The sequence below is a fragment of the Pteropus vampyrus genome, unplaced genomic scaffold, assembly GCF_000151845.1.
Source record: "Pteropus vampyrus isolate Shadow unplaced genomic scaffold, Pvam_2.0 Scaffold179, whole genome shotgun sequence".
NCBI lineage: Eukaryota > Metazoa > Chordata > Mammalia > Chiroptera > Pteropodidae > Pteropus > Pteropus vampyrus.
In genome coordinates, this window is record NW_011888960.1 from 201307 (window position 1) to 224506 (window position 23200).

Below are 23200 nucleotides of genomic sequence, written 5' to 3' on the forward strand. Positions count from 1 at the left end.
GAGAAGCAGTGGAAAACCCGGAGCTCGTGGAGTCGGTCTCTGACTTTCTCCACGTCGGCCCGGGCCGTCGGGTAGTTGCTGAGGCTGCCCGGAATGTAGGAGCACTGTGGGGAGAAGGAAGAGCACCCACCCATGGGCTGGGAGTCCCTGCTTCTTAGGACCTAGAGATGAGCAGCCGGCATGGAGCAAAAAAAAAAAAAAAAATGCCAGCTTTGGAGTCAGGTCCCTGGTGGGAGTCACAGCTGTCTAAAGCCTGGTCGGCTGTGCACTGCATCGTTCCGGAGTGTGCCTTCAGGGTCATCTGTGGGCAGGTGGCCCTGGAGCTGCTCAGGGTACATGCTGCATACCTGGAGGCAGAGGCCCCAGCGGGAGCCCTGGCTCTGGTTCCAGCAGCCGTGGGACCTCGGGCAAATCGCTTACCCTCTCTGAGCCTTAACGGCTTCATCTCTGAAATAGGTCAATAGCAGTATCTTTGTCCATTTAAGGTGCTATTAAAGAAGGACTTCAAGCTTAACTATCTAAGGAGTCTGATGAGTGACAGTTAGTGACATAGGCCCAATGGGCTCTGTATTTGGATTCAGAGCAAAGGTCACATGCTCAATTACATTCAGGGCTCATGCAGGTAACCTCTACGAGCACAGTAGGTGAAGGAACAAGATGACAGGTGCCAACTGACACCTGCCTTGGAGCCAGGGAGAATTGTCAGGGAGCTGCGGGGCCCATTGCGATGGAGACAGCCAGACACACTCAGACTGGCAGTCATCACTCCATCTGGACAGCAGACACCGTGAGATACAGAAGACCTATTGCAGCCAGGCCTCTGACATTTCACGAGAAGCCAGGAAACCAGATTTTAATTTGAACTCTCACATTTTAAAAATATTGGCAAAAGTTCACATTGAAACCTTTTGAGGTCTAACTCTTTGTGAGCCAAATAAAAGATGCTGGCAAGCCGATATTAGATGCTGGGATTCAAGGCAGAGAGAGTGTGCATTTAAAAGAGCTTTGTGCAGACAGCGTGGGCCATTTCATTCTGACACGGAACATTGTTCTTGCGACCTCTGGCCGGGTCAGATGAGGTCCAGCCGGAGAGGAGGCACAGCAGAGACCCTCGCTCTATCTCTGTTCTGGGTGGAGAGGTCTGAATGGTGCTTACTTGAGTGTCTGGTCGGCCCTAGCACCCCGAGCAGACCACCTGGAGGACTGGCTCTCTGAATCTCTGAGGATGGGGCCCAGCAGTCATTCCTATGCAGATGTTTGGGACCACTGGCCTAGAGTAAGCCACTTTCATCCCAGGCCTCAGTCACTCCCTGGATTTGGAAGAGGCCCCGCCCCAAAGCTGCCTTGGCCCTGACAGCACTTCCTCCAGGGGAACAAAGTATGATCCTGGGAAGTGGGGGAACCACATCCAGAAATAGGTCACCAGCCAGCCAGGGTATTATTTCGCTGAAGCTGGGGAGAAGCTGGCCCCTGAGTAATCTGGCGTTCAGTGTTTCGGGCACTGCAAGGTCTCAGGAGAAGGTGAATTCAGAATCCTGAGCTGAGAGGGCCTAGCCCGAGTCTCCTCAATACTTCTGACTGTGACCTTGGATAACCTAGCCCACTGAGCAACGGTATGGTTACGGAGCCAGGCAGGCCAGGGTTCGAATACCCGTTCCGAATTGTGTGACCTTGGCGAGTGTCGTAACTTCTCCGAGCCTTGGGAAATCGATTTGTGAGGGTGCCTGCCTAGTGGAATTGTTGTGGGGAGCAGGAGGGACGATGCATGTAAACACTTAGCGTGGAGCGCAGCACGCAGTAAGGGCTCGATAAGTGGGAGGTGCTGTTAGAAATAATAATAAATAATAATATCGCGACTCAACTATGAAATTGAAACAATAGCTCCTTCTTTCCCTTCTTAAAGAGGGGCCTTTCGCACAACACCCAGCTGGCCTGGAGGGAGCACTGGCCCCCTGCACCCCAGAGCTGAACAAAGGTAGAGGAGCAGCTGCCTCCTCGACCCAGCCACATGACAAAACATAAAGGTGCTTCCACTGTCCTACCCGGGAGGCAGCCCGCCGTTAGCACTGCTCCTGGTGATGCCTGGGTGTGACAGGAGAGAAGCTAGAACGGCCAGTGGCTGCCAACCACTGCTACCCTTCCAGGGCCAGACAGACGCATGTCTCACATGCTGTTGACAGCTCATCTCAGGGGACGATCTGGCCTCTCGCTCCTCTGAGCTGGTAAACTCGGGATTCGGGAGGCGGCCTGCAAGCCAGCCTGCTCCCAATCCCTGTCACACCCATGGTCACTCTGCTTGTCTTTGCAAATATGGTTCTTGCTCCTTGGGATAAATCAGGGGCCGCCAAGTGCCAAGAAGAGGCAGGAGTCCTAGGGGGAGCTGATTCAGAGGGTTTGGAAGCTGTTCTTCCGCCTGATGGGGCTGAGTCATGCCAGTGATGACAGGAAAGGCCTGGTCACCTTGCACTGTCCAGACCCACCCCTCCGGCACTGTCCATGAGCCCACCGTCCCCCCAGGAACCCTGCCCCTTCCCACGCGATCAACCACCAAATTCTGACTTCAGCATCCATCCCTGCTTCCAGTCCGATCTTTGTCCTGGCGGTTTGCTGCAGTCCCATCTCTCTGCCCAGTCACTGAACCCCACACCCGTCTGCACTACTCCGATCCTGCTCCCCGGACCCTGAGCCCTGTACAGACGCCCAGGTGCTCACAGCAGTAATTCTCAGCCCTCAGACACCGGTCTCCCCAGCCTCGGTCTGTGCCCTGCCCTCGGTGTGTCTGTTTCTGCAGATCCAGTACCTGCTTGATTTTTAAAGGCCTAATCCAAATGCCTTCCTGATACCCTCGGCTCACTGTCGGCGGGAAAGCCCCTCCCTCCTTTAGCCCCGTGATTTTCTCTCTTCCTCTCTATGGCACCTCTCCCTCCCTGCTAGGTATTATTTCGCTCATGAGCTCTTTCCTCTCGAGTCCAAACTCCCAACATCGGACTAACAATAACAATAACAATTCATTCAACAATAACTGTTGAATGAATGAGCGAATGAGCGAATGAATATAGGGCAACTTGTATTTCCTTTAGGAAAGGCTGTGGTGGTGGATTTGGGGGCGGAGGAGGGTCGTTGGAAGGCAGTGATGGGAAAATCTCCCAAGCGCTGGCTTTGCTCCTGACTCGGGCCCCTGGTGTCCTGGCGTGGAGGGTTCACAGGGGTTCTCCTCTGTGGGCTCAGCTCTGGGCCTGACCGCTCATTTGACTCACTTTATAGAAGAGGGTAAAAACACTATCGACTGCCTCGTTTTGAGCGCGTGCTATCCACCCGACATCGAGCGTGGCACATCACATGTCGTCTCTGACTTCATAATAGCACCCCAGCTGAGGTGGAAACTGAGGGTACGCCAGCTGTCCCAGGTCACACAGCCTGTTAGTGGCCGAACAGGGATTCAAACCCAGGTCTGTCTGACTCCGACACAGAAGGGCTAGGTCTGGCCGGACTTCGCGCCAGCTGTGGTCCCCGGTCAAGTGGGTTCATCTTTCTCGGTCTCGGCTCTCCAGAGAGGAGACAGGGAGCCAGGTAGAGACAGGCCTGCACACCTGCCAGGGGTGAGGAGGCAGGGACCCACCCCCTGGTTAGTACCTGCTGGTTCTGGTCCCGAGTGTCCTCTGTGTGATACAGCACAGCCCAGCGGCCCACAGCGGACACATTGACCCACAGGCACGGGTACTGGGCCACCTTCTTGCCCTCCAGCTCCTCCTGGTCCCTGATGTTGGTCTCAATCAGATGGCACATGGATTCCTGGGTCCACACGCTAGGGAGAGCGTACACACACACGCGCGCGCGCACGTACACACACACACACACACACACACACACACACACACACACATATATATACAACTTAGAACCTGGATGGCACGGAACTCCTGGTTTGGACCCCTTTAGAGAGATCCAGGGCTGGGACCCTCATCTCCATCTCCCCAGAGCATCCAGCACAAAAGGGGTGTGACCCCAGAGTCCATGGGGCAGGGGAGGACACAGAATCTGAATATCAATGCCGGTTAAATATCATCAACACAAATGGTTCCCACCCTGGCTGCTCAACCCAAATCCGGGGGAGCTTTAAAAAGCTTTTCCCACGTCTAAGCCCCACCCTAGACCAAGTTAATCAAAAATCTTAAGGTGGACGAGGCCCAGGCCCTGACATGCTTTTAAAGGCCCTGCAGTGGTTCTGACGAGCAGCCGGGCCCGAGACCTGTCTCCATAGTTTCGTCTTGCAGGGCCTGGAAGAGAAGCTCAGAAAGGTCAAGTGACTTTTCTGAGGCCACACAGGACCTGAAGCCAGGTCGGGGGGGCTTCAGAATCTGTGCCCTTTCCCCTACAGAGCAGAGATGGAGGAGCTGGCTTTGTGCCAGGGTGGGGAAGATGGCGGGGACTGTGCTTAACCTGAAGGTGACATTCGGAGGCACGTGCTGCTCTGAATGGTGCCTCACTCGGGTCCGTTCCAGCCTAGAACTGCTCTAGTGGGATACAAAGTGAGGAAGAAGCAGACCGAGGAGAGGCTGGCAGACTCATCGACACGCCCGCCGCAAATCAGCTGCGACTCATCCCCCACTTAGCGGACAGAGGGGGCCCGCAGCAGCTGGAACGTGCCCGGAGCAAGGGTCTGACACTCATCTTTAGAGCGGGCTGAAAGAACTGAGTGTGTTTCTTCCAAATAGAGCACGGATCAAGAACTTCACGGCATCTCTCATAAAAGCTCAAGTGGTTGAGATATCAGGAGGCAAGGGCACGGAACATTCTCTGAACTTCCAGAGCAGAGCTCCAGGGGAGCACATTTCGGCTCCACGTAGACACTTCCTGCTTATCAGAAAGTAGGTATGCACGGTGAGGTAGTGAGCTCCCCGTCACTTGAGGTATTCAACAGGAGGCTAGATGCCCACCGAATGGGAGGTTTCAGAGGGGGTCGTTAAACTGTGCAGATGAGCTACGAAATTGTGTGACTGATTCCTCCCCAGGTGAAAGTCACACTGGAGTATTCGTTCTGGTCCTTTGGTGTTTCTTGTGTAGAGGGCCTCCCACATCCGTCACCCACAAGTCCCAGCCTACCCTCTCCCTGCATCTGAACACTTGACCCTAAGAATGAGGCTTGTCCAGAACTTGCTGCCTGATGTCAGGGTCAAGGGAAGGGGTAGGAATGAGGCTGGGGTTCCTTGCAGACCACACCCTCAGGGGAGAGGCCAGAGGATGGGGACGGGCCAGGAGGGTTTGGTACCTTTTCTGGTAGAGGGGCAGCACGGTCGTGCCCAGGATGTAGTAGGTGATGACAGCACACGCCACCATGGCCACACCCAGGCAAAGGGCTCGAGTCTCTCCCCGCTTCTGGGCCATCACCAGCTTCTTCCCCATGTCCACCGGGGACAGTGGTCATTTCTAGGGCCAGAGAGGCACATAGATACGAGATCAGCACAGGTGACAGTTCACCCACGGAAGGAAAGACAGCTGAGAGGGAAGGATGCTCAAATACTGACATCACCCCGATTTTTACACGGAGCTTTGCAGCTTCAGAGGGCATTCCTGACCCCACGTAAACCTCGCACCAGCTCCGTGTGGCGGGTGTCATTATCCCCACGGTACAGACGAAGGCCCTGCGGCTCAGCGTGTGGTAGGCTCAGTGATGATCCCCAACAGGCCCGTGTCCTCAGTCCTGGAGCCTGAGACTGTGACTTTACATGGCAAACACTCTAAGGACCTTGAGGTGGGGAGATCACCCTGGATTGTCCGTTAGACCCTAACCGTAACCACAAGGGGTTCTTAGAAGAAGGAGGCGAATGGAGACGAGGTGCAGAGGAGAAGGTAGCGGTGCCAGGGGGGGCAGAGACCGGGGTGGCGCTGCCACACGCGAGGGAATGCAGGCAGCCCCGGAAGCCAGAGGAGGCAGGGAGCGGGGGTGTCCCCTCCAGCCTCAGGCAGAGTGGAGCCCTGCCACCATCTTGGTGATTTGGGGCCTCCAGAACTGTGCACAAGTAGATTTCTATCATTCAGGGCCACCAAGTTTGAAGTCACTTGTCATGGCAACAATGGGAAACCAGCACCGGAGATAAACCAGTTCAGCGAGCAGCAGAGATGGGAAATCCGCGAACTTTCTCCTAGGATGCTCATCCCAGAAAACCAGGAGCATTTCACGGTTCTGCCAAAATGGTCCCGCAGCAGAGTCGGCTGGGCCCAGAACAGCAGGCAGAGAACCCCAGAAGGCCACAGGCATCGGGAGTGGCAGGCGGGCTCCAGTCGGGACCCTAGAAGGGCCACCTCCCACTTCAAGCGAGGGCCAAGGCATTAGGCGGCCTCAGCAACTGCTCTTATGTGGGGGCTTAGCCACCCCGGGCCAAAGCAGAGTGGGGGGAGTGGCGGGCAGCCTTCTTCTTCCCCGCTTCTTCTGGCAGCAGCTCCCCATTTTCCTTCTGGGGATCTACCTCACCCCGGTGTAGGCCGAGGCCCATCCTCCCCTGCGGTACACCCGGAACACCCTCCAGGGGTGCATCTCTTACCCCATGTGCCACCTGGAGCCACATAGCCACCCTGCTTCTGTCCCTCATGTGAGTTTCCCTTCTGCTCTGTGAGTTGCCCCAGAGCCTTCCGGTCAATTTCTTTGTTGTTTGTGTTTGTTTAAAGTAACCATAGTCCGTTTTTACCAAAGATACCAGGGCCATGGGGCCCTTTCTCTATAATCCACTGTTTTACGGAAAATTTTAGCCAGATATCAGAAAGGACTTTATTTTCGATGCCAGGTCCCTAAAGTAATAAGCACATTATTTTTAAAAATTAGTGGATGCCAGGAGATAGACATCGGTTCAACAAGATTTTCAGCAAAGGGCTTTATTTTCTACCTGGGCCTCTCTCCTAGGAATCGACTGTTTCTACTGTCTCTGGTCAGAGGTCCTTGACTCTCTCGCCCCCCACCCCTGCTGTCTCCCTCTCCTCCTCTGTCCTAAAGAGGAGAGCCCAGCGTTGGGCACCAGGGGTACACCCCGTCACACCCTCCAAGATGACAGACAGGGAGGACACTCAGCGACAACGTTTCCTCCCTCATTTGGGGCGCTGAGAAGTGGGGTTCCCCTGTATCCTAATGTATTCCCATGTCACGAGGGAGTAAAACTTTTCCCAGGCTGATCTCTGGCGACAGCCCTCTGCTGTGGTGGGAGCTGGGACCTGAGGGCCAGGGAACTGAGTTACCAGCGTGACCCGGCCACAGAGCCCCCTCCGCCCAGCTGGCCACCAGACCACAGGCCAGATGCCATCGGTACTAGTCACCAGCGGCAGCCCCTGCGGAGCACAGAGTCCCGGTGGGCAGCCCCTTGGGGAAGCGAGTCCCAGGGCCCGCCTCCCTCCAGCCCATCTTTGTGGAAACCGCTTCCCAGGTGCTCTGCGCAGTACTCACAGTCCCCGGTGCCCTGGAGTCTCCCGAAGACGCTTGCTCTCCGCTCAGCCCCCGCCCCCGCCCGCCAAGGGGCCTCCTGAGCTCCAGCAAGCAGCCTGGGCTCCCGGCCCGGCTGTCTCCAGGGAAGCGGCCTTTGGTCCCCATCTGGGACAAGCCTCCATGCCCAAACATGGTCAAGTCTGAGCACAGGGCGCCAGGACACAGACTTGAGAGCAGGTACCCCATCCGGGAGAAGGGAGAGGCAGCTGCTGCCCCAGCCCTACACCTGCATATCCCGGTCTCCTGGGAAACAGGTTTCAAACAACAGCAGACGCAAAACACGAAGCCCGAACCGGCATCCCTGTGCGCTCAGACACATTTCTTCCTTGCCAGTCTCTCTGGGCCGGCAGAGAGAGGCCAGGAATGGGAAATGATTTTCTTTTTGCTGACATGGGGCGGGGAGGAGTTGAAGCTCAGAGGGGTTGGGCTTGGCAGCCGCTGGGGTGGGGCTGGCATGTCCCCTCTGGCGCAGCCGGCCCTCCCGCCTTAACACTTGCATGCTGTGTGACCCCGGGATGGTCTCTGTACCTCTCTGAGCCTCAGTTTTCTCACCGGTGCTGTGAGGATTTTTAAAATGTACTTCGTTCAGGGTGGTAATGAGGGTTGGCTCCACAATGTTTTCAGCCAGCCAGGGCCAGGGGTAGCCTGCCCTGCTGGGAGGCCTCCCAGAGATGGTCAGAGCATGGTTTAGAGTCATTGCAGAGGTCTGTTCCTGTCAGTAAGAGAGCGAGCATCAGCACCTGCAGGCAAAAGCATGCTTCTAGATTTTTCCATCTCCTCACCTGTCAGATAGTCATCGTGAGGATTAAAAATCAGCGACAAAAACAAGCCCCGTAGTTTGGTCCTCTGCTAGATATCGGGCATGATGTCACTACCCCTCATTTTGCCCAACGGTGAGATGTAGAAGCCGAATCTCAGCCTCGGAGGCTTTAAGTAAGCCGCCCAAGTAAGCTCTAGCACGAGAGCCGGACTCAAAGCTGGCCCTTCCAGATGGCACATCCTGGGCAGTCTCCACTGAGCCCGTTCCTGCCCTGAGACAGAGCAAGTGACACAGTCGCCTGCCGCCTGAGGTTCTGGAGGGCACCCCGCGTGCAGCCCACCCCCAGGGAGGCGGCTGCGGCTTGGCCATGCTTGCCAAATGAGTTCCGCCACCTCCCTCACTCCCGCCTCTGCCACCCTCAGGCAGCCAGCCCAGCGGGCTAGGACATGAGAGCCTCTTGACGCTCTCCCCAGCAGCACGTCCCCTCCTGCCCCTTTGCAAATCGAATCATAGTAACTGGAGAATCAATTGTCTGTTTAATGGACATCATAGCAAAGGGAGCCACTTAAGGCCTTAGATTTTGTAGGCGGATTGACAATGAAGGGCACAGGGCCTAGAATGAGTCCCCAGAGGAGTGATTTTCCAAGGATGGTCCTTGGTTAGTTCAGGGGCCAGGAAAGTCCTCCTGCATTAGATCGTGGCCCACGATCTAATGCAGAGATGCCAGGCCTCCCTCCCACTACCTGAGTGACAGGAGGCCATTTTTAAGCAAGACCAAAGCGTTACTTGCTCCTAATCAACTAAATGAGTTATGAAGTTTGCACGTTTGAAATTTATAAACATCAGCATTCTCGCCAATGTACTTTTCTTCTTGGAAGATGGGAACAGGCAAGGAAGCAGGGGGCAGTGGGTATGAGCTCTTCTGCAGTGAAGTGAGCCCCAGCCCTGCTTTGGGGGGCATGTGGATGACAGCCCAGGTCCCTGGCTGGCTGTGGGGTTGTATGTGACTGGGGGTTGTAGGTGGAGGGTAAGGACATAATGATGCTACAATAATAAAGACGTGATTTGCATTAGCACAGGGTGTAGAGTTCACAAAATACCTTCCCCCGCGGGCTCACGTTAATCTCTTCGGTTAGAGTTTTTATTATCCATCTTATAGAGAGGGTGACTGAGGTTCAGAGAGGTTAAATAAATTGCCCAAGGCTACTTACTTGACCTCTCTGAGCCTCAGGTTGTCCATCTCTAGAACGTAGCTAATTATACCTGGACTCTCAGTGTTTTTCGAGGAATAAGAGATCATCTCGGCTGCCTGGCACCGTGGGCAGATCGCATTTTCCAAAGATGGCCACATCAACACATGTCCCATCGTATGTGTCCTTCTTTCAACGTGCCAGCCATACTCCTCCGTCAAGGGTGGGTGTCGGCGACCTCTCCCCTGCAGCCTCGGCAGGGCTTTGTAACCGCCTTGCTGATAGAATGTGGTAGAAATGACACCGTGCTTTTCCAGGCAAAGTCATAAACAGTGATTCCGCTTTCACTGGGCACTCTCTCCCTGGACACTTCCCGTCGAGCTTGCCTCCATACTACGAAAAAGCCAAGAGGTCCGACGTGGGTGTTCCAGCTGACGCCCAGCTCGGTGGTCAGCCAACAACCAGCATCTCCCACCAGGCGTGAGAGTGGGGGAGCCTGCAGATGATTCCAGCTCCCAGGCTTCAAGTCCCCCAGCTGAGGCCTCAGACATCATGGAGCAGAGACCAGCCGCTGCTTTATGCTCTCTCCCAGTGTATGCACACGCGTGCACACACACAGATTCATGCAGCTCGCACACGCGTGCACACACACAGATTCATGCAGCTCGCACACGCGTGCACACACACAGATTCATGCAGCTCACACATGTGTGCACACACACAGATTCATGCCAGCACGTTCCTCTCAGCAACGCTCACAAGAGGACTTCTTATTTCTGCTATTTGCCCAGGGTCACTCCGCTGGCCTGAGATGTGATGAGCCTGGATATGCACCTGTGCTCGCCGACGCCACAGGCCGCCCCTGCCCCGGCACGATTCTGCCCGGCCCTGTTTTTGAGAGGACGGGCGTTCCTCTGTGACATCCGCTTCAGCCGCTTGACAAACCTCCTCTCCTCGGTCTGTCACCCTTTCTGGATTGCGTATCCACTTATTTATTTAAACCCTTTTGAATCAATATCTGTTCTCTGCCGCCACTTGGGATAATAAGTACCATAAATCAAATTGGCAACCGTGTCCTGAACCCTGCTGAAGGTGTGTCACCGGCTGAGTGCTGCCGGAAATGGAGGCCAGGGGCCCTCGGTCACTCACGGACATTTGAGGACCTAGCGTGCGGAGGCTGTGAATATGTCACTGCGCCGAGGTGGACCAGGTGTGGCCCCTTGTCTGCGGGAAGGGAGGATGGATTTTTATAACCACGAAAAGTCACGATGGAAAAAATAAAAAAAAGATATATTCAAAGGAGAGAGAATAATAAAGGGCAGAGGAAATCACAACGAAAGACTTTCCAATACAATTGAGAAGACAGAGTATAAAAACAGGACGTTTTAATGTCAGATTCAGATTAAATGGCAAGACGGGACTTGAAGAGGGCAGACAGGGAAATTTGCTCCTTTTCCTCTCACGCTTTTAGCCATCTTTTCTCATGACTTCATTTTTCTTAGCGACAAGGCATTTTAGCCTGCTATATTACTAACATAATTGTAAGCAGCTTGAAGTTCTCCTTGGAACCAAGAGAAAAGTAAATAAATGAAGAGCACGGCTGCCCGTCTGTGTGGTAAGGTCGTTTTTTGATGCACAATCGCCCGAGCTCGCCGTGGGAAAGCTGGACAATAGAGAAGGCCAGGAAGACGATGAGGCACAGGGACAACCCCGCCACCCGCAGGGCATTACTGACAAGCGGAGGGGCACGTGTCCTTCCGGTCGCTCATACAAGGATGCACTCGTCTCTCCCTCCAGAGGGCATGTCCCTTCTGTCCCCACCCCTCGTCGGCTCTCCCTTTCCGAGGGACTCAGTCCTAGGGTCCTCGCCTCACCTCCCGTCACCTTCGCCACTTTGCTGGCTCCTCGGCCAGGTCGGTGGCCCGATGTACCAGGCTCAGAGCGCGTGCAACTCTACATCCATTCACGTGCTTCCCCATGCACCGGTCTCCCCGCTGGAGGGTGAGCTCCCCGACACCAGGGGCAGGGACTGTTCCCACTCTCTGTCACATCTCTAGCGCCTCAAGGAGTAAACAGAGAATCTTGGTTTTTCACTGTTGTTTGATTTAAGCAAAAAAAAAAAAAAATCTCTTGCTTTTTAAGCATCTCTTACCACCTTCGCCATTTTTTAGCATACAGTTCAGCAGCGTTGACGGTATTCGCATTGTGCAGCGGGTCTCAAGGGGGTTTCATCCCTCAAAACCGAAACTCTATACCCGTTGAACGAGGCCCCACGTCTCCCTCCTCCCAGCCCCAGGCTTCCTGTTTCTATGAATCTGTCTACTTTGGATACTCATATAAATGGAATCAAATAGTATTTGTCCTTTTTTTGTCTGGTTTATTTCACTTGGCATAATGTCCCCAAGGCTCATTCATGTTGTAGCAAGTGACCAGAAAGAAATCGCTTGCTTTTTAATTTGACAGAGTATTGTGATCATTTTCCCATACCACAAAACATTTTTGAAAGGTTGTACAGTATTCCATCATATGGATGCATCATAATATATTTAATCGAAGAGACTGTTGGCTCCAGCAAGGGTGCTTATTTGCTTGTTTAGTGGGACTCAGAGTCGCCCTCTGCTGGTCAGCGGACCTGTTCCTCCCCCAGCCTTTCCTTATTCACATCCAATACCATTTTTCATGAACTGACAGGTATGGAGCAGTTTGGATCTATAAGGACGCAATTTGGGGACCATATTCTGTGGATAGAGATGAGAGAGCCATATAAGGGAAAGATGGCATCTGGTTCCAATGTTTTAGCCCTCCCCGGGCCTGATTCAAGCCTTGACAAGAGAGAGACAGACAGAGAGACAGAGGTAGCTTGTGGGACTCAGAACATAAGCAGTGCCACTTTGAGGCCGAGATGACAAAGAGGTTCTCTCCACTTCTGCTTAACCCGGCTCTGGGGTGATTAGAACTGAGGACTCACAGTGACGCCATGGCCCTGGGCAGTGACCCCTAGAAGAGGAGTCTGCATTGTCACATTAGGCAGCCGCAGCGGTGGCTGGACACCCCCTCACTGGGCAGGGTCCCTCAGAAAGACAGAGCCGGGATGCACCTGTGCTGGCTCGTACCAGCTTCGCGAAGGCCTTTGCCAGCCCGTTGTTAAGCCACTGGGAGCTGGAAATCAGCCACTGTGGGAGTCTTTATACCATGAGAATCTACAAACGCTGCAAATCGGGGCTTTTGCTTTTTGGGGAGCTAGTTTTCCAGCACACCCCTTCAGAGGACACACGCACACTGGGAGCTTCAAGGTTTTAGGAACCATTGAGGAAGCTGTGGACAGGGGGCAGGAAGCACAGGAAACGTGTACCCCAGGGGCTGGCAACACGGGGCTGAGGAGCAAGGGAAGGGAGCTAGGTCCAGTTCTACAAATCTGAGCCATCCAGTACGCCAACCGCTAGCAGCATATGATTACTGAGCACTGGGAGTGGATGACTAAATTTTTAATTTAATTTTAATAATTTAAAGTTAAGGAGCCACATGTGACTGGTAGCTACCTTATTGGACGATATCTCCAGTGCCATAGGCTCTGACCACTCCACTGCCCGGCCTTGCCTTTCCGTTTGCTATGTCACAGCCTCTCACACAGGTCCCGGGAGACTGCCAACACCCTCCGCACCTCAGCCTGGGGAGGAATGGCTTTTGAATCCCTTTTGCCCTCCATAAACGATAAGATGGCACTTGCAAAGCTCAAGATCTGCATTTACTCTCAGTGCATTTCCTCTCATAAGCTTCTCTAGAACCTTCTTTGGGAGTTAGCAACATAGATTTGAAGTGGTCTCAGGGGCACAATCTCCCAGAAGACCTGTCTCTAAGGAGGGAACTGTAGAAGCACTCAAGAGCTGATTTTTTTTTTAAAGTCACTTTTTAAAAAAAAGTATGTTTTTCTTGCCAGACACGATACTAATCCCCGTACACACCTCCCTGTATTCGTTTCTAGGGCTGCTGTAACAAATTACCACAAACTAGGTGGCTAAAGCAACAAAAATTTATTCTCTCACAGTCCTAGAGGCCGAAAGTCCAAAATCAAGGTGTTAGCAGGGTCACGCTCCCTACAAAGCACCAGGGCAGGACCCTTCCCTGCCTCTTCCAGCTTCTGGTGGCCCGCAGCATTCCTTGGCTTGTGGCTGTATCACTCCCATCTCTACGTCTGCCTTCACATGACCTTCTCTTCTGTCGCAAAGAAATAGTTTACCATTGGGCTGAGGATCCACCCAAGTCACCCAGGGCGATCTCAAGATTTTTAACTTAATTGCATCTGCAAAAACCCTTTTTCCTCATAAGGCCAATTCACAGGTTCTGGGGATTTGGACATGGACATATATTTGGGGAGAGGGAGGCGCCATTCAAGCCACTATACTTATTTAATCTACGTAACACCCCTGAGAGCGAGGTGAATTAGCCAGGATGGTTTCACTGCTGTAGCAACCTCAAGATTTTAGTGGCTTTACTCAGTACCAGTGTATGTCTCACTCTTGGAAAGTCCAGCATGCATGCTCCCGGACGGATGGCTCTTCTCTAGGTGGTTGCTAGGAAAATCGGGTTCCTTCTGTCTGTGGTTCCACTGTCTTCAGACCTGGAGGTCACTCCAGATTTAGGGATTCAGAGGAAGTGAGTGCAGAGAGAGAATGGGGATGATCAGATGCCCGATACTTAATCATCTTGGCCTGGGAGTGACATGCATGACATCCTCATGTTCCATCGGTGAGGACTAGTCACATGGTCCCACCTGGCTGCGAGGGAGCCTGGGGAGTATAGTCCTATGTGAGAGCTGCTTCTCAGCATAAATGCCACACTGTGAGCTGTGGGGGGCATCAAACTTCAGTGGTCAGCTGGCCGTGACTGCCACAGTATCATTCATTCATTTATTACTTGTCTATATAATCCACTCCTTCATTTACTTATTTTTCAGAAGAGGAATTTGAAGTGCAGAAGAGTTAAGTGATTTGACTAAAGTCACAGAGCGTTTAAGTCATAATTTAATACATATTAAGGATCAACTGGATGAGGTATCCCTCCTTCGTATGGGCATATTCTATCACTGAACTCAGCACACTAGACATTATTCATCTTTGTGTGTGTGTGTATGAGGAGTAAGAGTGATAAGATTTATCTGCGTGGGACTTACTGTGCCTTCCCCACCCCACCCCCACCCCAAATACTCAGCCCTTTGTCCTAGACTCTGACTTTCCTCCCCCTCCTCCCACCTGTCCCTCTGGAGACCAAGGAGAGAGAGCTGGCATTAGAGAGGCAGGAGGCAGAGGGGTAACAGAGCTAAGAGCTGGAACGGGAGGGGGTGGCAGAAAATCCACGTGGGCCAGGTGTCCTAGAAAATGTTCTCTGGTTTGGCATGGGAGGGGTTTGAAGGAGCTTCGCCTAGGAAACATTCAAATGCAGGGGAAAAGGAAGAAGCATAAGAAGCATCACCGCATTGTGAATGTTATCCACTTTCGTGTGTTTAAAGGAAAGCAGTGATTTTCTTTTGAGATTCCTTTTGTTGACGGGACTGCACTTCTTGCCTGCAAGTCCACACGAAGAGACCGGGCTGAGGGGACGGTGACTCCAGGTCCCGTTAGCCCGGGACAGCCCCCGTTTACTCCAGGCAGCCCTTTTCACTCCCCGGAGTGTCCCAGTTTAAACCATAGCTCTGGAGGATGCTGGCTTTTAAGGGTGAGGGTCTCACCCACAAGATCAGGTACTCCCCTGGGAGTGGGGACAGTGGCTAGTTCATCTCTGGATGTCCAGGCCTAGCTCAGGCCACGACACACAGTAGGTGCCGAGGTGTGAAAGCAGGAGCCAGGCTCTTGCCCTCTAAATGCCAGACTCATCCTGCTGTGCTGGCTCTGGTCCCTGAGGTGTGGGACTGCCTGTGCTTCACGTGGCATAGAGATTCAGGGAAGACAGTTCCCAAGCTTCCCTCTTCAAAGCCTATTAAAGAGAAGGCCTGGGGACAGCCCTACAGTGGAGGACACAGCTCAAGGCTCCTCCTACACCTGTTGTAGGCAGGAGACAGATGACGAGGACTCAACTCTAAATACGAACCTGCCAGAGAGGTTTGAATTAGGACGACCCAGGGAGGGAAATTCAGCTCCTGTTTTCGCATTTTAAAATGTGCATTTATTTTTCATTGTAAATAGTGTTAAAAATTTTTAAACAAACCTATATTTTTATTATTTATCATTTTTTTAATTTACTTATTTAAATTAGTTTCAAGTATATAGTAGATTGGTTAAACATCTATATAGTTCATAAAACGATCCCCTCAGTTGCTCCCTCCCTCCCCTGGCCCTCCACCCAGCCAACATATTAATGCCGACTACGTTCCCTCTGCCGTGCTCCCCATCCCCGTGACCATCTATCAACGACTCATTTGTACTTCTTTAACCCTTCACCCCATTCTCCCAGCTTCCCACCCCCGCTCCCCTCTGTCCATCACGAAATCGTCCACTATATTTGTGAGTCTGGTTTTTGATTAGTTGATTCTTTTTTTTCCTTAGATTCTGCGTATACTTTTCTTAAATCATCCGTAATTGCCCCATTTCGTAACTCCGCTATTTGTAGTTCAGAACCTTTCCTTCCAGGATTTCTTTTTCTTTGTAAATGTTTTCTCTCTATCTAGTTAGAATCGCAGACTGGTGTAGCAGTTCCTTACAGCTTTGTAACAAACCACCTACAGATTGAGCAAGGGCAGCGGCTCATGATTTTGCTGGGTGGTTGGTCTGGTCTGGTCTGGTCTGGTCTGGGCTTGGCTGGGATTTTGCTGGGTGGTTGGTCTGGTCTGGTCTGGTCTGGTCTGGTCTGGGCTTGGCTGATCCCAGCGGGGCCCGCTCATGCAAATGGCCCTGGATGGCCTCACTCATGGCCAGGGGTTGGCTGGCTATCGGCTGGGGTGACGGAGGGCGACTGCCTTCCCTCATGGTGCTGGTTCCAAGAGCAGTAGGAGAAGCAGAAGCTGCAAATCCTCTCAGCCCGGGATTTGCCGTGTCATTCACACCATATTCTGTTAGTTGAAGCTGATCACAAGGCCAGCCCAGATTCTTGAAATACTGCGGCCAGTTTGTAACCTACCATGATTGCATAAAGTTTTATGTACTTCTTTTTAACTTATTGTATTATAATCATTTTCTCTTGTTCATACATAATTTTCATGATATTTTTACTGTCTGCATGGTGGGTAGAAGATAGAGTACAGTTTACTTCATATCTCCCACCTGTTGGGCGTAAAGGTTACATACTTCCGGTTATAAATAAAGCTGCAGAGAACATCTTTATGCGGATCATTTTGATAATTTCTTTGGAATAGGCTCTAAAACATGGAGCTAAGAAAGCGTAAATGGTTTTTAGTATTCTCGGTACATATCATCAAGTTGCGCGGCACAGGAGTGTGGCTTCGCCTCCAGCCACAGGGAGAAGGGGGTTTTTCGGCAGCAGCCTGGCGGCCAGTCCCGCTGCAGGCCTCCTGGCCTCCCCCAGACTCTCTTGCTTTCTGGAGCTCAGGCCAGGGAACTGCAGTGAAGCACAGGCCAGGCGGGCCCTGCCTCGGCGCCGTTGGTGTCTGTGGTCAGCGTCTGAGGGTCAGCCTTGTGGTGGATAATATTTGCTCAGGCTCCTGCAGTCTCTTACCTCTTGTCTCTCAGACACCGGATCATGTGTCTCCTGACCCAGTGACCCTAACGGCCTGCATCCGAGCTGGTCCACGTGGGACCACGGACGAGCTCCCATGCCAGGCTGGCTCTGGCAGCCCCTCACGTGACTGTGCACAAAGCCCCCGCTCAACCCTGATTCTCAGTGACCCGCGTGGGAACCCCATCTGACTGGCCACACGAGGTCGGTCCCATGGCCAGAGGGACCGTCAGTCGCCTTCCCCATTTTCCCCAAGCTTCGCTTCCCAGCCGGGGACACCCTCATTCACTTCCTCCAGACTGATCTGGCTCCTATTCTATTTCCTCAGTGTCTCGTGCTTTGAAAACACCCACTAACTAACTGATCAGATAAACGATTGTCTTCATGGCTACTGTGCTTTCCTCCAAGATAACAAACCTAAAGCTTCACTGCAGACTCCTACACTAATCTGGGGCAGTTTGGGGTATCGTGTTAGTCGGTAGGAGAGAGATCTGGGGTATGTTCCTGGGAAATCGTAGCTACGTGCATCTAGAAGTTCAAAGGCCTTTCTGGAGCTCACCGTTCTGGCCTGTGAGTAAGTGTGAGCTCACGGCTTCTGGAGTTTGCACACGTAGGCTCCACCCACACATTCTGGTCCTATAAACTGAACCTCTGGTCCAAGTCTCTGAACTTCTCTGTGCCTTAGTGTTCCCCTCTCTAAAATACACATAATAGTCCATAAGCGTTATTCAAGCTAGACTTGAACCCTCGCTGGCACACTGTAGGACCAGGGCCAATGCCCTTTAGTAATAAGAGTCTGCTCCGAGCCAGGCCCTGTGCCTACACTTTCTTATATAGTCTCTGCCACAGGTACTATCTTTATTCCCATTTAACAGATAATAAAACTGAGGCTTAGCTGTAGAAAGTAACTCGCCCAAGGTCACACAGTTAAGAAGGTGGTAGCAGGGGTTTGGACTCAGCATGGCTTGCAACTACAGCCCATGGTCTTAAACCCCATGCCACATTGCCACTGCCAGCCAGGTGACATCCACGTGATCTCCCACGGCCTTCAATGTCCCAGCGTGGCTTGCCCCTCTTCAATGCCTCATTCCCTACCCCAGTGTCTAGGCTATTCTTGCTATTATCGTTCGCCTCTCCCATCCTTCAGGCCTCGGCTTCAAAGCTGCTTCCTCCAGGAAGCCTTCTCTGATCACTTCCCAGCCTCTGGGAGGGGCTCCTTCCTCTGGGCTCTCATCACACCCTCATTGCCCTCCCCGCCACAGCCACGCCTGGCCTGGGATGAAGAGCTGGTTTCATTGTCCCGATGCTCAGGACCACGGCTTCCCTGTTCCACCACGTACATCATCTCCTGAAGTAGAAATCTCGGACTTGAAGACATTATTCAGTTCCCTCTTAGCTGCCCCGTGCCGGTCCACAATAGTTTTTTTTCCACGTGGGGCATTGCGGATATGACATGGTTACAGAGTGCGTCCTTCCTACACGCTGAAATGGAAGAGGAAAGCTGGCTTTTTTTTTCTTAGCTCATCTTGTGTTTTGTACCAATTAAAAGGCATTTTTAGTGGGCCCTGTGGAAAGGGAACGGAAGTTGTTTCCTTTAACAGAGCGGGGAGCCCAGAGGTCAGGCCGGGACTAATAAGAACGCTATAAATGCAAACTCAGGCCCATATCCCTGGGGACAAAGTGCTCTGGTTTGGGAGGAAGGGAGAGAATTAAATTATAATGGGAAAATCTACAGAATTTAAATCAGGATAAAAAAGCAGAGCTCAGTAGAGGCCAAATGAGTCCGAGTGAATGGTCAGAACAACAGTGAAATTGGCTCATCACAGCTTCACAAAGACGTCTGGGGGCGGCTGAATCAAGGCCCCAGCGGAGGCTGGCTCACTCCGAGGCTGGCTCACTCCTGAGTCAGGCCATATTACTCTTACCGGTTCCCTAGCAGTGGGCTTTTAGTGGTGTGTTCCTGGGACAAGGGACAACTACGTTTATCAGACTTTCTCTGAAGGCCAGTGCGCATGGTCATCCGCCCAACAAACATTTGTCAAGCGTCTCCTCTGTCCCAGGCCTCCACAGGCGCCAGCCACTCAGAGGAGAATGAAGCGGGCTCTCCGCTGCCCTCGGGAGCACGTAGACACATCACGTGGCTGGTGGGGCCATGATGCCAATTTACTGGGGTTCTCCCAGTAAATTGAGCCGAGGCTCAAACAGGTGAGGGAACTGCCACAGCCAACATGGGCCAGAGCCAGGGCCTGAACCTAGGAGTCCATGCCTTCGAAGACCAAGTTCTCGTCCACTTTGCAGACAGCTGTTCTGATAGAAAACAGAGAAGGAGTGTGTGTGTGTACACATGTGTGCACGTGTGCGTGTGGGTGCAGCAATGGCCAGGTCGACCTGAGAGAAGCATTCCTGGAAGACTTCCTGGAGGAGGTGGTGTCCCGTGGTGCCCTAAAGGAAAGGTCTTGAGTACCAAGCTAAGGAATTTGGATTTTGTCAAATGTTATTTGAGCAGAGGTGAGGCATGATCCTATCCTCAACAAAGCAGCATCTAATTAGCAGGTGCCATGTGTAATAGAACCTACTGGGCACAGAGAGGGTCGCAGAGTTCTGAACCGGGCTGTAGTTCCTGCCCTCTCCTAGCTTCAGTCCAGCTAGAGAGACAAAACACAGAGCTACTCAAAGATAGCGACAGTGTTGATAACCTCACGCCAAGTGCCACGCGGAAGGCAGAGACCACGTGCGGTGGGAGGTGACGGCGGGGGGCTGAGCAGGCTCTGGAGTGGTCAGGAGGACTCCCACGTGGAATTTCAGTGCGTTTAGAGGAATTCAGAGTGAGAAATAGGAAAGGCAGCAGGACTGGGGCCCAATCATTCCCCTTTGGGGGTCCCCAGAGCTTAGCAGAGAGCCTGCCCAGCAGGTGACAATATGCGTATATTCAATTTCATGAATGTTGTTGGGTCCAGTGAAAATACAGGACACGCGGTTGAGAGGTAAGGTGTGCCTGGGGACTGTGGGGTGTAGGGACAGCTAGCCACTGAGCCTCTCACCAGCCCACCAAGTGCAGTTTAATTGCCTGGGGACCCCACCCATCAGATGAACTTCCTTCATTTTTCAGCCTTTTGGTTTTTCCAAGGCCAGGCACACACTGGGCCCGCAAGCGGTGTCGCTTGGAGAAATGACTAGAGGGCAGCAGGAGGCAAGGTGGGGGAAGTCTGTTGGGGACAAGCGGAGGAAGCTTTGAATGTCAAGCCAGGAAGCCGCGCCTTGCCCCGTGGGCAAGCGGTAGCCACTGAGGTCTCCGCACGTTCCAGCAGCAGGCGGCGAATACTTTGGGAAAGGTGAGTCTGGCTTTCTCAGCAAGACGCACTGAGTGGGGAAGGGGAAAGGAAAATGCCGGAGAGAGGGCTTCCGGAAGCGACTCCCGCCACTCCAAACGCGCCGCCCCTTCCATCCAGAAATCCGATTTCCGGACATTGGCTCCAAGGACAGGGCCGAACAAGTGTGGGGAATAAAACCCATTGCTGGAGATCCTTGCGGTGCTGTGCGGGACAGAGAGCGCGGAACGCAGCCCCTGCAGCGGGGCAGCGTGGAAAGGGGGGGCCTGCGCCCGCACCCAGCTCTTCGCCTTGTCTCTTTCCGCTCTGGCCTCGGGGCCTGCGCGGCAGCCGTTGCCTCTGCCCGGAAGTTACGCGACTCATTTCTCCGCATCTCTGCTCGGATGCCTCCTCCTCCCTGACGCCTTCCCTGACCACCCTACTCGGCTTTCTGCACCCCCGTTAAGACCTGCCTCCCCGTCCTGCCTGCTTTATTTTCCTCCAAGCACCCATTACCGCCGGACATACCCTGTATTTCGCTTGTGTTGTTGCTCAGTCTCCACCGTCTCCTGGCCCACACCCGCCAGCGTGCAAACGGCACAGGGCGGGATTGGTGGCTGTTTAGCACGCTGCGGTCCCCCAGCGCTTGACAGCACCTGGCACGTAGTAAGTGCTCAGTGAAGATTTGCTGAGTGAGTGAGTGAGTGAATGGATGAACGAATGAATGAATGAACGATGAACGGGTGTACCTGTGCATGTGTAGCCTACGCGTGACATCCGCTTGAGTACTGGGAGAGGGCCAGGACAGCACCTTGCTACTTGCAGACCTCCAGGGTGTCAGCAGACAGAGGGTGGCCTGGGTCCCTAAGGGCCTTCCTGTCTGGCTGGGGTCAAGAGGCAAAGCTGCAGTGGACACTTTCAAATTAATCACGCCTGGCTTTGGTCCTCAGTGGGGTCGTTTCCTGTCATAATGAAACCTTTCTAAACATAGCTACACACAGTTAAAATGTCACAGCACTTAAGCTGCAGCTGTGTCGTACTCAAAGGGACTCCAGGACTCACATCCCAAATATCTACCCGTCTCTCTCTCTCAGGCAAGGCCTGTCACTGCTCCGAGTCTCAGATTCCTTGTCTGTGAGGTGGGACTGATACTGCGTTGGTAAGATCTCTAATGCCTGACACATAGTAGGTGCTCAGCTGATGTTCCCAGAATGAATTTTGAGTGATGAACTCAGTTTCTGTGCATTTTTTTCATGATTCACAAATATTGTTATTTTAGCTGAATTTGAATGTAATACATTGTCTACTGTCATAATTTTTCTTCTTCTTCTGTGGAGCAGACATGATGGGTTAATTGAAATGGCCCACGTGGACTGTTTCAGTTTTTTTCTGAGGGCATCGGATGGATGAGAGAGAGAGACAGAGGAATTTTCCTGCTGATTATTCCCACTTTTGTATTTCTTGTTTGGCGCCTTGTCTGTCTCTTCCCGCCTGTCCTGTATCCTCGGATCCCTCATCAGAGCCCAGAAATCCCACCCTCAGCTCTGCTGACATTTGGGACAGGATGATTCTTTGTTGTGGGGGGACCATCCTGGGCATTGTGTGACATTTAGCAGTATCTCTCGCTTCTACTCACCAAACACCAGTAGCAACAGCCCCCTCCCAAGTCGTGACAACCAAAAATGTCTCCAATCATCGCCAAATGGCCCCTGTGGGATGAAATTTCCCAGCTTAGACCCACTGCTCTAACCTCCTTAAGAACAGGACCAGCTTCTTCCTTTTGAGCAATTTCAGCTTCTTGTCACCTCCTCAGAGGCTTCTGGGTCCAAACCAGCCTGGGGCTCATGATTCTGTCACCTAGTTTCATTTCTCTGCAGAGTATACTTGTTTCTCTCTGTGGCATATTCTAGCACAGAGTTTGTTTGTGTGTTGTCTGTCTGTCCCCACTGGAACGTGAGCTTCACGAGGGTGACACTCATAACTGTCTCTATCCCCAGGCCTAGAAGTGCCCGACACTTAGAAGGTTCTCAATAAGTTTTGTTGAATGGAGGCAGGCCAGGAGGAGGTGACCAGGGAAGCCTCTCTTTGGGGATGACATGTCTATGACACAAAGTTGCCAGCCATGGGAAGTTTGAGAAAGAGCATTCCCGGCCAAGGGAACAGCCCTTGCAAAGCTCAGAGGCAGGAATGGGTTTGGCATGTGGGAAGTTGCCAGAGAGAGGAGAGGGTGAGGGGAGAGGGGAGGAGGGGCCAGGAGCCAAAACGCAAACAAACAAACCAAACTGATTAGGAGGCCAACACCAGGAGGGCAGACTTCATCCTAAGAGTGACAGCAAGTTCCCTAGAGACCCCCAGGGGCCTCGGACATCCGCCACGGCCTCTGATGGCCTCTCTTCCCGTCCTCCAGCAAGCTGGGGCCACCCTCAGACGTGCGCAGGCCAGCTCTGGGTCAGCCACATAGGAAATCACAGCTCTGGGCAGTGGTGAGGACAGCCTGGATTCTCGGCCCTGGCTCCTCATGAAAGTTAGCCAAAAGGAGTGCCATGTGGGAAGAGCACCACAGACTCCCGACTCCCAGTGAAGCCACCGGGAGGCCCTGTGTCATTATGCCATGTCCACTCCACCATGTCACAGCCACCTTGCTTTATGCTGCGGGGCTGTGACTGGGCTGGCCCTGAAGGCCTTTCAGGAAAAAAAAAGGTGCATTTCTGCATTTATCATGAAAAACTTAAGGCCACTCAGTGTCTCATGCATAAGGAGACTTTTGATTAAAATAAGTCAACTTTGTTTGGGATTCCTACCGTGT

At 52.8% G+C, this 23200-nt stretch overlaps 2 protein-coding genes across 2 annotated transcripts in view; one reads left to right on the forward strand and one right to left on the reverse strand.

Annotated features, from left to right (window-relative positions):
• The window catches only part of KCNIP1 (potassium voltage-gated channel interacting protein 1), a 272303-nt gene that overhangs the window by 16316 nt on the left and 232787 nt on the right, over positions 1-23200 (forward strand). The window lies entirely within an intron of this gene.
• Positions 3-5421, reverse strand: KCNMB1 (potassium calcium-activated channel subfamily M regulatory beta subunit 1; the record flags this gene model as incomplete). Its single annotated transcript, XM_011370985.2, has 3 exons — positions 5270-5421; positions 3634-3805; positions 3-104 (listed from the first exon to the last, which is right to left on the reverse strand). Coding segments are annotated over exons 1-3 (408 nt in total), but the record flags the coding sequence as incomplete, so codon positions are not given.